The 15,958-nt window shown below is 43.6% G+C and overlaps 1 protein-coding gene across 1 annotated transcript in view; it reads left to right on the top strand.

Annotated features, from left to right (window-relative positions):
• The window catches only part of DOT1L (DOT1-like histone H3K79 methyltransferase), a gene marked incomplete at its 5' end in the record, with an annotated part of 49,024 nt that overhangs the window by 19,872 nt on the left and 13,194 nt on the right, over positions 1 to 15,958 (top strand). The window contains 9 exons of the mRNA XM_010012573.1: positions 1,584 to 1,639; positions 4,753 to 4,832; positions 6,481 to 6,549; positions 9,296 to 9,402; positions 10,347 to 10,388; positions 11,674 to 11,757; positions 12,477 to 12,711; positions 13,158 to 13,271; positions 14,711 to 14,802. Of these exons, the coding sequence (XP_010010875.1) occupies positions 1,584 to 1,639; positions 4,753 to 4,832; positions 6,481 to 6,549; positions 9,296 to 9,402; positions 10,347 to 10,388; positions 11,674 to 11,757; positions 12,477 to 12,711; positions 13,158 to 13,271; positions 14,711 to 14,802 (879 nt within the window). The remainder of the gene's footprint in view (positions 1 to 1,583; positions 1,640 to 4,752; positions 4,833 to 6,480; positions 6,550 to 9,295; positions 9,403 to 10,346; positions 10,389 to 11,673; positions 11,758 to 12,476; positions 12,712 to 13,157; positions 13,272 to 14,710; positions 14,803 to 15,958) is intronic.

Raw genomic sequence — 15,958 nt, 5'->3', positions numbered from 1 at the left:
CCTGTCCCTACAGGCCGTTTCCTGGAGCCCCTTTAGGCCCTGGAGCTGCTCTAAGGTGTCCCCTTGAGGAGCCTTCTCTTCTCCAGCTGCCCCAGCCCAGCTCTCTCAGCCTGGCTCCAGAGCAGAGCTGCTCCAGCCCTCACAGCAGCTCCGGGGCCTCCTCTGGACTTACTCCAACAGCTCCATGTCCCTCTTGTGCTGTTCCCCAGAGCTGGATCAGGACTGCAGGGGGGAGAATCCCCTCCCTGACCTGCTGCTCACGCTCTGGGGGTGCAGCCCAGCACACGGGGGTTCTGGCCCGGGTCATGGGGACGTCATCACCTAGCACCCCATAGTCCGTTCTTCCTCAGCCCTCTCATGCAGTGTGTAGCAGCAGGGCATTTGGACTTCTCTTTTGGTTTTTCTCCCTCCTTTCTCCTGAGAAGCAGACTCCCTCCTCTTGGCATCTGTGGCTTTGTCCTTCACAAGGGCTCAGGCTCGTTTACCTCCATTTGTCCTTCCTTTTGTGGCTCTGAGTGGCATCGGGCTGCTCTGCTGGGTAGAGGAGGCTACAGTGGAAGAAACCAGGCTCTGGTGCTTCTCTGGGACAGGTATCCTGGCTCAGCCAGCAGGGTTTAGAAGTTATTGGAGCATGTCTGCATTGCAGTCCTGTTTGAGTTGTCACTAAACAAGACTAAGTGCTGGCATGTGAAATGCTCCCTTTCCATCCTAAGGAATATATGCAGAAAAGTGATACTAAAGCAGTCACTGTGTTGTTTTGATGTTCCTGAGGTTCTGATATAAACCATCATCTTACCTGCCCCTTCAAAGTGTGTCATCATCATTAATTATACAGTTGCGTATTGTTTGTTCTCTTCTCCTCTTATCTTCCTCCCCCCAACTTTTCTCCTACCTTACTTGTGGCACAGCAAAACAGCCCATAGATTTCTCTGTCATTTCAAAAGCACGACTGAATGGTGGGAAGGTTATGGAGTTGTGAGTATTAACCTGGGACTTGATGGGGTTTCATCAGAAAGGTACTGAAGTCATAACTAGAATTATTTTTAAATAAGGCCTTTATGTTACTTGATTTCCAGCCTGAAAGCATGCAAGATTTAGGTTTAGTGCCACTGAAAAATCAGATGTTGCCTGAGTGTTGCAACAAGAGCCAGGGCTTGCAGCAGGCACCATGCCATGGCTCAGTGCTCTGGTTCACGCTCTGAGGGGTCTGACCAAACCACGGGGCTCAGCAGGGACTTGAGGAGGTTCTGGTTTCTGCTACGGGTGCTGGATGGTATCGCTGGCTTCTCCATGGACCACAGTCCTTGTAGGGCACTGGTAATACCTGGAGACCCTTCCCTGTTCATCCCATAGCAGGAGAGCAGATGAGGGTGGGAGCAGAAGGGGAAGCACCTCCAGGACCTGAGGAATGGGCAGAGGTGATGGCTGAGCTCTGGGTGCTTCATCTTCGTGGTATTTCCTAAAGCCTTCGTTTGGCCTTCCTTCAGTAGTACCCCCTGAGTTAGTACAACATGTTTGGTTATGGAGCAGAAAGGAACAATGTTAACTCCTGTGTGTGTGTTTTTGTGTTGTCTTTTTTTAAGCTGGAAAGAGGTGACTTCCTCTCAGAAGAATGGAGAGAGAGAATTGCAAACACAAGGTACAGTACAGCAGTTGAATGCTGCTTTATGAACTGAGTATCTGGGAGTTTGTATAATGGAAATTGGGAGGCTGGCCAGCTTTTTATATAGAATTTCCATAGCAAATACCAGAAGTCTGTCTGCCAACTTTTATACTTTAGATCCTGTTTTCTGACTAGAAGAATGGGTTTAAATGTCTGTCCCATGATATTACATACAAGGGTGTATCCAAGATAAATTCTGGTTCTACAGAGAAGTATCAACCTCTTGTTTGTTTTGCATATCCTTGTAGTTCATGTCAGTGATTCTGGCAAAACACTGGTTCTTTTGGCTGTTGGTGCATACAGTGAGGCTCACGTTCCATTAAAAAAAGGCAAAAGACCCAAGAGAGCGTGTTCTAACTTAAATTGGGAATTCATTTGAGCTGATAGTATTGAAGATTTGTTTCTATGAAGATCTGTACAGAGGATTTGACTCGTTTTTGATGGCAGCAAAAAGGGAGTAACTTGGTTAAAGCAATAACATACTCTGCATTCTTAAAGGCTTTGCATCTTCAGCCTTATGGACAGAATTAAAAGAAGTCTCTGTATGACCTTCTGGGCCACCCTGTTGTGTGGGGGAATGAAGACTGTTACCCAAGAGGGCTCTCTGAAAGTCCTCAGCATTGTGGCAATTTATGGTTTGCTTCCAAGACCCTGTTTTAAGAGTACCCCATCAGGCAGGCGTCTGCCTGGCTGCTGACTTCTGCATTACTCTGTACCTCAGTTAAACTTCTGGAGGTGCCTTTTAATTTGTGGACAGGCTTGGCCCAGCTTTGTGGCATAGTGGGGTTTTGCTCTGTTGCTTGTGATTCCAAATCCACACTCCTCTGCTGGCTGTGCAGCTTTCCTTGGAAGAAATGGAATTTGTTTTCTTTATTTTTAGCTGAAGTACATCTAACTGCATGCAGTTAGATCTTACTTTGCATGGTGTGTAGCTAATGGTGTGCCTGCTGATCCACACAGCTCACTTTGTGATGTAGAAGTTCAAAAAGTAGTGGGTTATTGCTCACAACTGTTAGGTGTTGGTGTTTGTTACGAGTGTGCCAACTGCTCAGCATCTGCTTCAGCTGGTGAGATGCAGGTTGTCTGATGAGTTCACACTGGAGCCACCCAATCATAGAATCACAAACTGGTTTGGGTTGGAAGGGACCTTAAAGCTCCTCCAGTCCCAACCCCTGCCATGGGCAGGGACACCTTCCACTAGAGCAGGTTGCTCCAAGCCCCTGTGTCCAACCTGGCCTTGAACACTGCCAGGGATGGGGCAGCCACAGCTTCTCTGGGCACCCTGTGCCAGCACCTCAGCACCCTCACAGGGAAGAGCTTCTGCCTCAGAGCTCATCTCAGTCTCAGTAAGCCAAGAGCCCTTCCCATGAGCGTGCACCAGTGGCCAGGCTTGAAGGACAGGCTGGGATTGTACCAGGACAGAGCTGTACGTGCTTGAGCACTGCCCTGGAAGCTGTGCAGCACGCAGGATTCCTGCAGGAACTGTCCCTGTGGCTTAGCAATACGTGCAGAAGCGAGGGCTGAAGGCGAGGTGGACGGGGGTCCCCTGTACTTCTGTCCTGTGCATACAAGTGTTGTGCCAGAATTAACACTATAAAAATGGATCTGGCAAGCTGTATCTTTTTCCCTTCCTTCCCTGGATGTTTTCTAGTCCCATTAATATGCTTGGCTCTTTTGCAAGGCCATGTTTTTGGCACAGGGTGGGAAGGAGGAGGAAGAAACTCCTGCTAGCCTTACTTGCCAGGCAGGGTTTCCCAAATTTCCAAGAGCAAGGCAGAGCAAGAATAACATTTTCTTTTCTTTCCTTAGTGTAGAAACATTAATTTTTTTTTAATCTGTGGTTTTTAATAGCTTTGGCTGCCACTTTTAAACTCAGTGTCCTTGTTGAACATGTTTCATGTGTGGAGGCACTACCAGGGGAGTTTTCAGACTGACCTTTTGCGAAGAAATCAGTTCTTCATGTTGAAACAATCTGCCAGAATGGCTTTGGTGCCTTGCACATGGAAAGGATGCTCCACAGCTTCCAAAAGATGTTGAGGGCTCTTGTTGCAAACTGGTAGCGATAGGACAAGGGGTGATGGGCTTAAAGTGAAACGGGGGAAGTTCAGGTTAGATATAAGGAAAAAGTTCTTCCCTGTGAGGGTGCTGAGGCGCTGGCACAGGGTGCCCAGAGACATGGTAAATGTTCCATCCCTGGCAGTGTTCAGGGCCAGGTTGGATGGAGCCTTTGGTGACATGGTCCAGTGTGAGGCATCCCTGCCCATGTCAGGGGGTTGGAACTAGGTGATCTTAAGGTCCTTTCCAACCCTGACTATTCTATGGTAGGAATTGGGCACCAGGGACAATTAGACTAGGCCAAGGCTCTTAAAAGGATATTTCTTTTTTATCTGTGGTGTCTTCTGTTTCTTCCTCAACCGTTTTATCATTAGTGTGATTCTGCCTATGGGCATGTTTCTTTGTTGCCATATGACTGGTTATTTTTTCAGGAACAAATCTCCTTCATTGAACTTCCTAACCCAAAAAGATGCAACTCCTCCATTGTGGGTTAGGGTGAAGTGCTGAGTTTAGGACAGGGAAAACATACTGAAAGGTGTCTTTTTGCATTCCGGGTGAATTTATAGCTAGAAGAGAAAATACATTTTGATATTTTGCTGTAATAGTTTAAATGCATGTGAAGAGGCAATGGGATGAACCGTGTCTGTTGTGTTGGAGCATTGCTTGTCATGTGTGATTTAACTACCGTAAGAGTATGGTGTTTGATCTCACCATGACAGAGGGGTGAAAACATTTTGCACATTGTTTTTATGCTGAAACTTCTGGTGCAAAACTCAGCTGTGTGCTGAGAGGAATACAGAGCAGGATGCCTTTAACATCTTTTCCAAGTGAATGCTAAAGGTAAGGTACTATGTGCAAGAAGAAAGCATTTTATTAGCTGGAAGTGGTGGTATAGAGGGAAAAGCAGCACTTTTCAGTTCCAGAAGAGACCGTAAAGGCTTTAAGTGACTGTGACCTGTGCCTGTGGGGGCAGGTAAGGGTATACTTGTGCCATTTGCCTGTCCCTCTTCATTAATTGTACCTTTATCTTGCAGTGTTATTTTTGTGAATAATTTTGCCTTTGGTCCTGAGGTGGATCACCAACTGAAGGAGCGATTTGCGAACATGAAGGAAGGTAACAAAGAACTTCAAACCTTTTTCCATTGCTTTCCTGCTTGCTATGGGAGCTGGTGGTGGCGAGGGCTTAGTTAAAGAAGCCAGGTGGGGGGGTTTGTTCTGTGCCTTGCAGCAAGCATCTGCACCCCATGGTTATTTCTTGGGCTTTTTACTTCCCATTTGAGTATCTACTCTGACGTCCCTAATTGCTTGGAGGTAGTTCTGTGTGTGAAGGCTCTGCAGAGCTCCGTGGGGTGGGAGGAACTGCTGGTCCTATCTTACCTGTTACAGGAGCTGACAAAACATGCAGCGGCCAAGACCGCAAAGCCCTTGTCCTATCACTACAGTGCCTGATGAAGAGTCCCTCTCCAGCATCCTTCTAGGCTCCCTTCAGACTCTGGAAGCTGCTCTGAGGTCTCCAGCAGCTTCTCTTCTCCAGGCTGAACAGCCCAAATGTTCTCAGCCTGTCTCCATACAGGAGGTGCTTCAGCCCCTGCTCATCCTCGTGGTCTCCTCTGGACTTGCTCCAACAGCTCCATGTCCTTCTTATGTTGAGGACACCAGAACTGCACAGAGTGCTGCAAGCCTCTCACGAGAGCAGAGCAGAGGGGCAGGATCACCTCCTTTGATGCAGCCCAGGATACAGCTGGCTTTCTGTATCTAATCTATAATATTTCTGTACATCCAGTTTCCGTAGCTGCATACTGAATTTTGTTCTTGGGTTATCCAGTTTAAAGTTGTCACATTGAGTACTGGGTATTTGCTAATCAGTGTTAAAATGGGAGCACCATCACTGGATGTCTTGTGTGTCTTTTGAGAAGTCTCATTGCAGACACTCGTGACCCCGGATGCTCAGTAACCCCCCTGTGACCCTTAGATTGCCTGAGGTGTCTTTTTTTTTCTTTTCTCTTAACCACTTGGATAAGTAACAATTTTATTTGGTTATGGCAGAAATAACAGAAATTAGTATTTCTGAGAAGAAAACTGTGTGGCAGGAACAAAGCAGCTGTGGCTTCCCCTGGTACAGCTTTGTGCTGAAGTGAAGAATGTGACTTTTGGGCTCTGTTGCAAACTGTAAAATCCCCCAACTTGAGCAGTCTTCTTTAATTTTAGTGGGTGATCTTTGTTTTATTTTATCTGCTGTTTAGTGGTGGCTGAGAGAAGTGCCAAGGTGGGGAAGGCTTTTTACCCAGTGAAGAAACTTCAGTTCTCTTCCCAGAAGGTGCTGGGGCTCTGTGCTCTGGGCTGAGTGACCCCAGATGGCTGGGAAATGGAGATGAGCAGCCTTTTGAGTAAGAAGACTTTGGGGACTTGTGTATAGAAGACACCAACTAGGAATGAGATCGTGGTGTTCCTAATTGAAATTTCCATAGATTGCCACTGAGAATTAACGTGCTCTTTTTTTGGAAGTGTTTTCGGATGTGTCATTATATAGTGATCCTTGAAGTGTCACCTCCCAGCTACCCAGCAGGACTAAGAGACTGACTTTCTTGCAAGCTATCAGAATGAGCATTAAGTAATTTTCTTTCGGTGATGATATACAAGTGGTAGTTTGATGAGAGCTGCTCTTTAGGGCTCTGTGCTGGGCTAGATTTAGTAAGTAGTTATTTCTAGAAGAAACAGTAGCTGACTTTGCTCTCTTTTTTTTTTAATCTCCTTTTTTCCAGGTGGAAGAATTGTGTCCTCAAAACCTTTTGCACCTCTGAATTTTAGAATTAACAGTCGAAACTTGAGTGGTATGATTGCCCTTTTTGTTGTTACATTATGATTATGGTGTATTCGTTATCTGAACATGTCTGTAGTGGGGTTGTGTTGTGTTTTAAAGAGTTGTGTAAGTAGAAGAATGCTGTCATATTATGATAGCACACGTACCAAAGTGACATGTATTTAAAATCAGTCGAACTCCCCACCCAACACTGGAACAAACCACCACTCTTCTATGGGGTTCCTCCTGCTGTCTTTAGATGTCTGTAATGACAGTGTTTCCCTGGCTGGGCATCTTTTACAATTGAAGAGGTTAAAAGTAAGTGTTGAAATAAGGATTTTCAGGAGCATGATTAATGTCTTTAACTACAAAGAGGTGCAGTGACAAACTTGCATGTGAGTTCCTTATACTGGAGCTGTCTGAAGTTGGACAGGTAAATTCCACTAGTCATGATTTGTGAGGCTTAGAAGCTGAAATGTTCAACGTTGAATGCCTTGTCTTCTGTGTTGTAAATCCATCAGACCTAGCCCATAAACGCCCAGTTGCTGTGTCTGGTTTATTGCCAACAAAAGCTTTTCTTCCCTTCTGAATCTAGTAGACTTGATATTTGCCAGCGTTGTCCTTTGCAAGCATGGGAACGGCAGCTCAGTGAGGTTTGGGATTACCAACACCCCGTGATGCTGGTTTTGCTTCTGACCTTTTTCAGTTTTTATTGTTGAATTTTGTCAAGGAAAACAACGATCCAAGCTGGGTTTTATACACTTACTGTGTCCAGTGCAAAACATTCCCTAAATTCAAAACCAGCCTTACTCCCCTCCTTACGAAAACATGGCAAGTAACACAGTGAGTACAAATCTCAAGCTGTGTTTTCTGTGCTTGGCCTGACACTCATGGTAAACTGCTTTTCAAGAACAGTAATTTGAAGACTGTCATTAAGGCATTTCACTGAAGTAGCCCCATTGTGAGTTATTTTTATGAAGCTTGAGTTGCTGTGAATATCCTGTGCATCAGATGCCCAAACCTGCCCTTTGCCTTCCTGTTTGATACTTTTCTCTGTGGCATTTAATTGTTTGGAACCTCATTAACCATTGGGTCCTGGCTTGGCAATCCTTTGTAGACGTGGACTTGAAAATAAAACAAGTTAAAAAGGCGGAATGGTAATCCTGGAAACCCTCAAACCTCCAGGGAGCTGAGATCAGCCTGTCAGTTGGCTAACAAGACAAAGAGCGCTTAAGTAAAGCTTCCTACCTCTTGTACAGCACACTAGAACTAGATGAAATACAAGAAGGCACTTCTGAGGTTTCATTTAGGAGACCTGCCTATGTAAATGAGGGGTCTTGGGTCTCAAGCCTTTTCTTCCCTGACTAGTGACCATTTTGCTATCTCTCTCTGCTAGGTGGGGAGTCAAAGGGGCCAATCTGTGCTACTTCTCACCTAATAAAAGCCCTGATTATGATGATCAGTTGAGCCAGTTCTTTATCCAATTTGAGCTTTCACCCCAGTGTGGATTCACTGGGAATGGTTTCTAGAATGCTGAAGTTTTATGTATCAATGTATTACATGTTATTTAATGCTTAATGGAAATGTTGATGTTAAAGTTATATAGAGATAGCTAATGAAGATCTGAGTGAAGGAGATTACTTAGCATAAGAGTAGATAATAGCTTCCAGTAACAGGAAATTCTTCTAGGGATTCAGATAAGAGGTTCTGAAAAGAAATTGCCTTTGTATGCTACAAGTAATGAGATGGTATTATTGGAATAAATTTTAGGTCTTAATCCCATTCTGTGACCATGCTGTATTTGGGATGTGCTAATATCAAATGAACATGCATGGGATGTGCTAGGCCTGGGACTTGTTCTGGTCTTAGTAGCCTCTTCTAAGTGACACTTCCAGGGAATGTCATCGACGTAGAGCTGTGGATCCAGTATCTTCACATGCAGAGAGGTGATTTCACTCTCCTGTGCCAGCTTTATGCTGCTGCCCTACAAGGGTTTTAATAATACTTTTATTCAGTGAGGGGAGGTTTGTGCCCAAGTATGATTTGAGTCTTGTGATGTGCCTGTCTATCTAATGTTTGATCTAAAGTCTGAGCAATTAAATCATTTATAAAATGTAGTGGAAAATAGAAAACTTTAAGAAGCAGGCAACCTTTTTTCTCAATACCATTTTTGTCCTTAGTCCCATCTGGAAAAAGAAATGGGAATGTGGAAAGAGCTGGGACAAACCAAAACAAGTATTAAAATGTGGTTAAAATAGTGGTGGAAGTTGCTGAATCCTAAACCTTGTATTTTGACTCCTCTGGCTAATTTTCTATTTAATTAGAAATGTGCCAGAACTTCTTCTACAGCCGTGCCACTCACTCAGTGTTCAGTGCTTATGGAAACGCTTAGGCGCATCCCGTACCTATTAATTCTAGAGAACAAAACAAATATAGGCAAGAAAACAAATACAAACCATGTTTGTCCCCAGTCCAAATATAGTACAGTTACAGTTTACACGGGTTGGATCTAATGATGTTCTGTTGCTGGTTCCATCTAATTAAATCCTGTCTGTTAGCACAGATGTCTTGTTGCTGGGTTCCTCGTAAAAGTTGTCTCTGAGACACAGGGAAGTTCTGTTTGTTAAGAGCTTGCACTAGCACAGAGTTTTACTCTCGCATGGCTGATGGGCTCTGAAGACACATACCTTACTGGTACAGGGCTTAGGTTCAGCTGGGTAGAACTGTGTGGCAAACTGAGCGAGCTTTGCTTCCCTAACTTGACTTTCTTCCTGCAGATATTGGCACTATAATGAGAGTTGTGGAGCTATCACCACTGAAAGGGTCTGTGTCATGGACCGGGAAACCAGTTTCTTACTACCTGCATACTATTGACCGAACCATAGTGAGTATAAATACAGGCTGGTGACTCTCTGGCTGCTTTACCTGCTCTGGAGTCAACATGCCAACTTCAGTTCCTTGTTCCTGGGAATTGTTTTCATAGTTTTTTGCATATTTAGACCTTTAGCACACCTCATTGGTAGCCTTTGGCTGCTTCAGTGCAGCATCTTGCACAAACAGTGTAATGATGGACAGTACTCTGGCAGTCTCTTCATTTGTTGAAGGTACATAGATTTACAAGTATAATTCCTTCTCATGCTCCAGAATACACAACTATGCAGAATGATGGTCTTGTGCTATAGCTTCCACCCTGAGTAAAGACTCTGTGGATCTTTAATTCCCCAGTTTGCTTTGTGGTGTAGAGAGCATTTGATTTGATCATATTCAAGTAGTAAATCTTAATTTTAGTTAAACTGTCAGTTGCTGTAGAACCAGCCAAAGCTCCATAACAATACTGATGCATTCACTGTGTTTTGGTTTGCTTTTTCAGTTAAAGAAAACAAAAACAGCTCTATAGAAATGTCAACTTTTGTGGGGAAATAGTTTATTCCCACACGGAGTTTTTGCAGTATTTTTCTAAGTCTGCTGTAGTCTAATAATGCTTTTGTTAAAAGAATATCCTAAAGTGCAGATAAGTATTTTAGTGGAGTGTAAGAGTGAAGTAGTTTCATTGAAAATAACCTTCTGCTGAGTGGAGATACATGATGCAAAGCTTTAAAACAAGAATAGGCAGTGGTGAAGATGATAAAACCTTGTCGAGACTTGGATTATGTCCTGGCACACAACATGTCTGTGTCATTTAGAAGAATGAATGTAAATGGCTTCGTGCTGTAGCTTATCAGAAGAGAACCAGTTAGAATTTCTGCAGTTTTGCATTTGGTTTTTGCTAATATTTTGTATTTATCTCTTGTGACTTTGAAAATTACCATCTTATCTTTTTATTTCCAGCTTGAAAACTATTTTTCTAGTCTCAAAAATCCAAAACTCAGGGTAAGTTTCAGTCATTTTTTTGGTAGAAAACTCAAAATAAGCAGAGCAGCCACTATGGAGAATTTAGTCATTTGTTAAAGATGTGCAGAATTGATAGAAAATCAGATTTTCTTGATAAGCAAGCAACATGGGCATGGATATAATTGAAGTGGAGCATCATATGCCATCAAACACTAATTGAATCATGTTCAAGAGCTTTCAAATAGAGAATTAATGGGGCAGCCACAGCTTTTCTTACCTTGCATTGGAGGTCTATAAAGAGCTGTTTGTTCATTAAAAAACTGAAGTTAAAGAAAGAAATGAGAGTTTCAATCTGTCCCAGTGTTCAGCTGCATGAAAATGAAGCTGAAGAGTGCTCTGATGTTACTTTTGGGGCACACTGTTTGAGGCATGAAATGTGTTGTCAGTTGCTGCAGTCTGTGCTGTTAAGTGTGGAATTTTGAGGCGATGCTGGGCTGTATTAATCTGAACTAACCGATGGGGCTGATATTCCCAGTTAGAGAGTTAAGTGAAGCCACTTAATTCAAAACTTGAGGTGAACGTTTGTCTTCCAACTGACTTGGTCAGGGAGCGTTGAAAACAGGTTAATGGGAGCTTTGAGATGGGGTTAGTTCAGGCTCCTGAATTCAAAGTTTGGAGAAAAAAGACTTCTCGGGTGGCATCCATGTACTTTGGAACTTGCCTGCTTTTAATGGTGAAGCTATTTAAATCTGCCATTTCTACCTCTTCAACTGAAGAGGTGATGGAATTGCCAGAATTGTTACACAAGTGAAACCTCACCTGCAAGGTAGGAAAAGGCTTTAAATGAGCTCTGAAATATCCTGTGCCTACTGGTAACTGAAAATTAAGCTTAAAAGTTGCTGCTTTAGTTTTTTTTTAGTCTCCTCTACAGACTTGGCTAAACCAAACCCTCTAACACCAGTGTGTGATCAGGGGAGTGAGTGGGACTGGGAGGAGAAGAATAAAGGAAGAGGTTTGGGCTTAATCTCCTCTGTCCTGTAGCTGCATGTTTGAAACCCATTATAGAGGGTAATGCAGTACAAAGGGGTAACTTGCTCTTATCTTCCCTTTCCCACTGAGTGTTGCCTGAGGAAGGGTAAGTTTTTTCCCTTGCTGGTAAGAAAAGTTTGGGATGTTTTTAATGGGGCATTGTGTGCCAAGAGCGCTTACACCTGGCTTTTGGGGAAGGCTAAGCTGGGAAACACGTGTGGCCTATGTTAAAAAGTGAGAAGCACAGGAGCAAATGATTATTCTTTTAATACTTTATTTGAAAACTTCTCTCCAGGAGGAACAAGAGGCAGCTAGACGTCGTCAACAAAGAGAAAACAAGAGCAACACAACTACTCCAACGAAGGTTCAAGAAAACAAGGTGAACATCCTGCATTTTCATAGAGGAGAATGTGTTTTCTCTTCAGCTGTGCATGAATTCATAACCTGTGTCAGGAAAAAACTTGATTCTGTGGGAAGACTGGCAGTGTGTGTTCTGAATGTGTAAACTGGTATAGCTGTTGCTGTGGACAGAAATATGATGGAGTGACTTAATAACAGCTGCACTTGGGTATTGTGCCACTAATTCTGGAGAAACAGTGTTGGAAGATGAATAGAACAGTTGGTGTCCACCCGCTTACCTTCAGCACCAGCAGAGCTCTCCCTGAGTCATACCCATTGAATGGAGTTCAAAGTGTGCTGAGTCTCTCCAGCAAAGACTCATTTCCTTTCTCATTCCATTGCATAATACTGCAATGTTAGAAATGCAGTGACTGTTCATGCACAAAAATATATTGAGATTTTAATGACATTCGCTTGAAGAATATAATCAATACAGGGGGAATAATCAGCTTTTCTTAAACAACAGTTACAAATTTCCTTTGCTGCTATGAGTAAGTCCAGAAGAGAATGAGTACAACTCCTTGGGTGTTAGGGACAGCTCTTATCCCAACTGAGTCTATTTCACTGGCCAGTTGTTTAACTACAGTGCATCAGTTTCCTTTCATAAAATTATTAAAGTTGTTAATGCTTGCTTAAAAGGAATGCTGCATACGTAGGTAGAAATGGCTAAAGAGCTTTTGGCTTTCAAATATCTTTCAGGATTCTGGTGCTGAAGAAGAAAAGGCTGCAGCAAATTCTGTTAAAAAGCCATCTCCCTCCAAAGCCCGGAAGAAAAAGCTGAGTAAAAAAGGCAGGAAAATGGCAGGCAGGAAACGGGGACGTCCCAAGAAAATGAACACTGCAAATACAGAGCGCAAGACCAAGAAGAACCAAACTGCACTAGAACTTCTGCACGCTCAAACTGTTTCACAGACATCTTCATCCTCTCCTCAGGGTGAGTTTAAGGTTGGCAGTGGAAGAAGCCTCCCCCTGCCACATGAGCCTAGAGAAGGATCTGAGGCTCTGAATGCATGCTTGGAGGTTATTCTTCCCTCTTGCTAGGTGTAGTTTGATTTTGTGTCGTAACTTCTCTCTTGCCACCAAAGCAAAGCTCCCTGTGAGGTGGTGGTGTGCTTCTGGGAGAAGATGGTGATTGAATCTGTCTGTAGGTACTTGGCCAGAAGCTGTTGTTGAGCTGCGGCTGACAGCTTGTCTCTGCTGCTAATGTTCTAAGGATAGATTGTAGATGCCCTTCTAGACAATCTGTTGCAGTATGGTGATCTAGCTAAGTTACTGGATCTCACATTGCAAATGATGGGCTCTCCAGTGCTAAAGCTACTGCACTTGCCAGAAACACTTGGCTTTCATAATCTGAAAGGATATCTTTGTTTCTCTCTTTAGATGCATACAAGTCACCTCATAGTCCATATTACCAACTACCTCCTAAAGTGCAACGGCATTCATCTAACCAGCTACTGGTGACACCTACCCCACCTGCACTACAGAAGCTGCTAGGTGAGACTGCAATGTTGTCACTTGTTTGGCATGGGAACCTCTACTTTGAGGTGTCTGAACGTGAACATGAGGTTTCTAAACATGAACATCAAAGGGCTACTAATAGACAACCACTGTGGAAAGCTATATATTGAATAGGAGAGGGGTTTAGTTTCTTCCCCTTTCTGACATCACCACAAGGCCTCTTCTCTTGCTTGCTGCTGAAGCTGATGTCTTGGTCTGTATTTGTTTTTTGGCATTGTTTCAGCTCTCATTTGGCACAAAAGGAAATGAGCTTGGGTTTAGCAGAAATTAAAAATAACTTTAAATGGAAATGTCTAGTCAAAAGTAACTATTTTAAATGAAACCATTCTCTTATTCTTAAATCTTGGGGAACACCATGCCATTTTCTCTGCACAACTTACAGCAAAGTATATGAGATACTGCCTGAGTTTGAGGTCACAAAGGTGGTGGGTTGGAAAATACATTCCATGTGCAAGGGTTGGTTTAAGCAAAAACTTGGAGGGTGTTTTTTTGGGACTCCTGGTGGTGTTCTATGTTCCTCCCCACTTCTGGGCATTGAGCATTAGCCAGTCTAGGATCCCATGGGAACCTGTTGTAATGTTCCTGTCTGTGTAGAGACCAAGGACATCACTGATGTCCTAATCTTCTCCTCTCTTGCTGTGGTATCTTACAGTTATGACTGAGTTCTTACTGTACAGAGAAAGGGTGATTTAGGGGGACATTCTGTGTTGGTGTGTGTGTGTGGGAGCAGGGAGATAGACACTTGTCTTGAGTAAACCTTGCTGCAGAGTTCTCTCTACCATGTTTTGGCTGCCTGTGATTGCAGCAGCTTGGGCTTAATCATGTGTTTGGCTTTATGATGAAAAGGGCCCTAGTGCTGAGGGCTGGGGGGAAAGGAGGTTCATTGTTTAATAGGAGACTGGAGATAGGACAGTGATAAGCAAATGCTCCTTGGAGGGTAGAGTGAATGTGGGTGTAGAGCTTGTTGTCTGTGTGTATGGAGGTAGGAGGAGTACAGCAAGCCCTATCCTTATGAAGCTGGGAGAATGAGCCCTCTGAGCTGGGGGCTGGTTTCCGCTCTTCAGCTAATCTCTTTTAATGCACTCTAAGTAGAAGTAATGAAAGCTGTTCAGCTTCTCTTTCATCATGCAAACACACCATTAGCACTCATCATCTTCCTCTGCTTTCTGAAGGTATTGTCATGACTTCTATTGGGATACCTATTAGAAAGAGCTAATGGATCCCAGGGTTCAGCTGGCATCAGAGGATGGATTTTCAGCGTGCTCTAAATTGATCTTTAATGGCTTGGTCAGACTTACAGTCCAGATAAAAAGCAAGAGAGGGCAAAGTGGGGAGAGGTGTCAAGGGAGCAAAGGGGTAAATAGGAGCGTTGCACTTACTCTTGCTTGTAATGTATCATCTTATTTATTTTGCAGACTCTTTTAAGATCCAATACATGCAGTTCATGGCATATATGAAAACTCCTCAGTATAAAGCAAGTCTGCAACAGTTACTGGAGCAGGAAAAGGTCAGTCTCATTTTTAACATTTCTAAACAAAATTGCCAGGCTACTGGATGCTTTAAATGGGGATGGAAAGTGCTGGGGATTGGAACTGTGTGCAAGTAACACCAGTTATAAAGACTCTACCAGAGTAATGCTTAGGCTGAACCTGGGGAGTTTACTGCTAACTCCGTCAGTCTTTGTGTGCAGGCGAGATGGGCCTCCCCTCTTCCTTCTGCCCCTCTACCGAATAGAACTTACTTCAGTATTTCTGGTTTTTCCTCTTATTTTGACATGAAACGTGTTCCTGTGCAGGAAGCTGGTGTCTTCAACCCTGTCCTTTTCTCCCTCTTGGGGTTGGCAGCTGCTTTTCTTCTCTAAATGTCTCAGGGGAGCAAGAGGTGGTGGACACCACCCCCAGCAGTATGTGCTGCCTGAACTCATCCCTGCCCTCCACTTTGAGGGGCTTCCCTTGCATCCTGCACCCTGCTAGTCAAACTGCTCTTAGATAATTAAATTGGGCTTAATCTAGCTAAAATTGTGGCACCTTTGAATGAGGACTGTCTTGAAAAACACATAGGTACCAATTCCTTGGAGCCGAATTTTCTGCTTTTTGACATCTATTCTTTTCCCACTGTAGGAAAGCCTAAATGAGTTGAGTACTGCAGCATCAGGATGGCTCATTAAACTTGTAACAAATTGAATTGTGAGATTAAAAAAGCCCCAAACTGTCATCACTGATTTAAGAGATTTAATGAAGCATCCTTAGTATTGAGAATCTTAATGTGTTAAGATTGCACTGGTGGGCAAAGTGTAAATTTACCAAGTTGTGGGCTGAAATACATGGAACGGCAAAGAAACTCCTGCAGCTGTGAAGTGTGTTTGGCTCTGCTATGGAGCCATCTCCCCAGCAGAGGGAGAAGATTGCCAGCTAAACCCCTTTTCTTGTGTTAAAAATTCACACAGGCAGGAGCAGAACTTTGCTGGACGAGATGCTCTTGTACAGCCTGTTTAATGACTCTCTATTACATGAAGGTTTTTCAAATACAAGAAAAATGTTTCTGTAATGTGGTGTTAAAATACACAAGGTGAATCATAGAATCATAAAATAGGGTTGGAAAGGACCTGAAGATCATGTAGTTCCAACCCCCCTGCCCACGGCACGGAGACACCCCCCGCAACA

This window comes from Nestor notabilis, unplaced genomic scaffold, assembly GCF_000696875.1.
Source record: "Nestor notabilis isolate BGI_N333 unplaced genomic scaffold, ASM69687v1 scaffold11814, whole genome shotgun sequence".
Classification (NCBI taxonomy): domain Eukaryota; kingdom Metazoa; phylum Chordata; class Aves; order Psittaciformes; family Psittacidae; genus Nestor; species Nestor notabilis.
The sequence above is the reverse complement of the archived record's forward strand: the minus strand, read 5'-3'. Positions and strand labels throughout refer to the sequence as shown.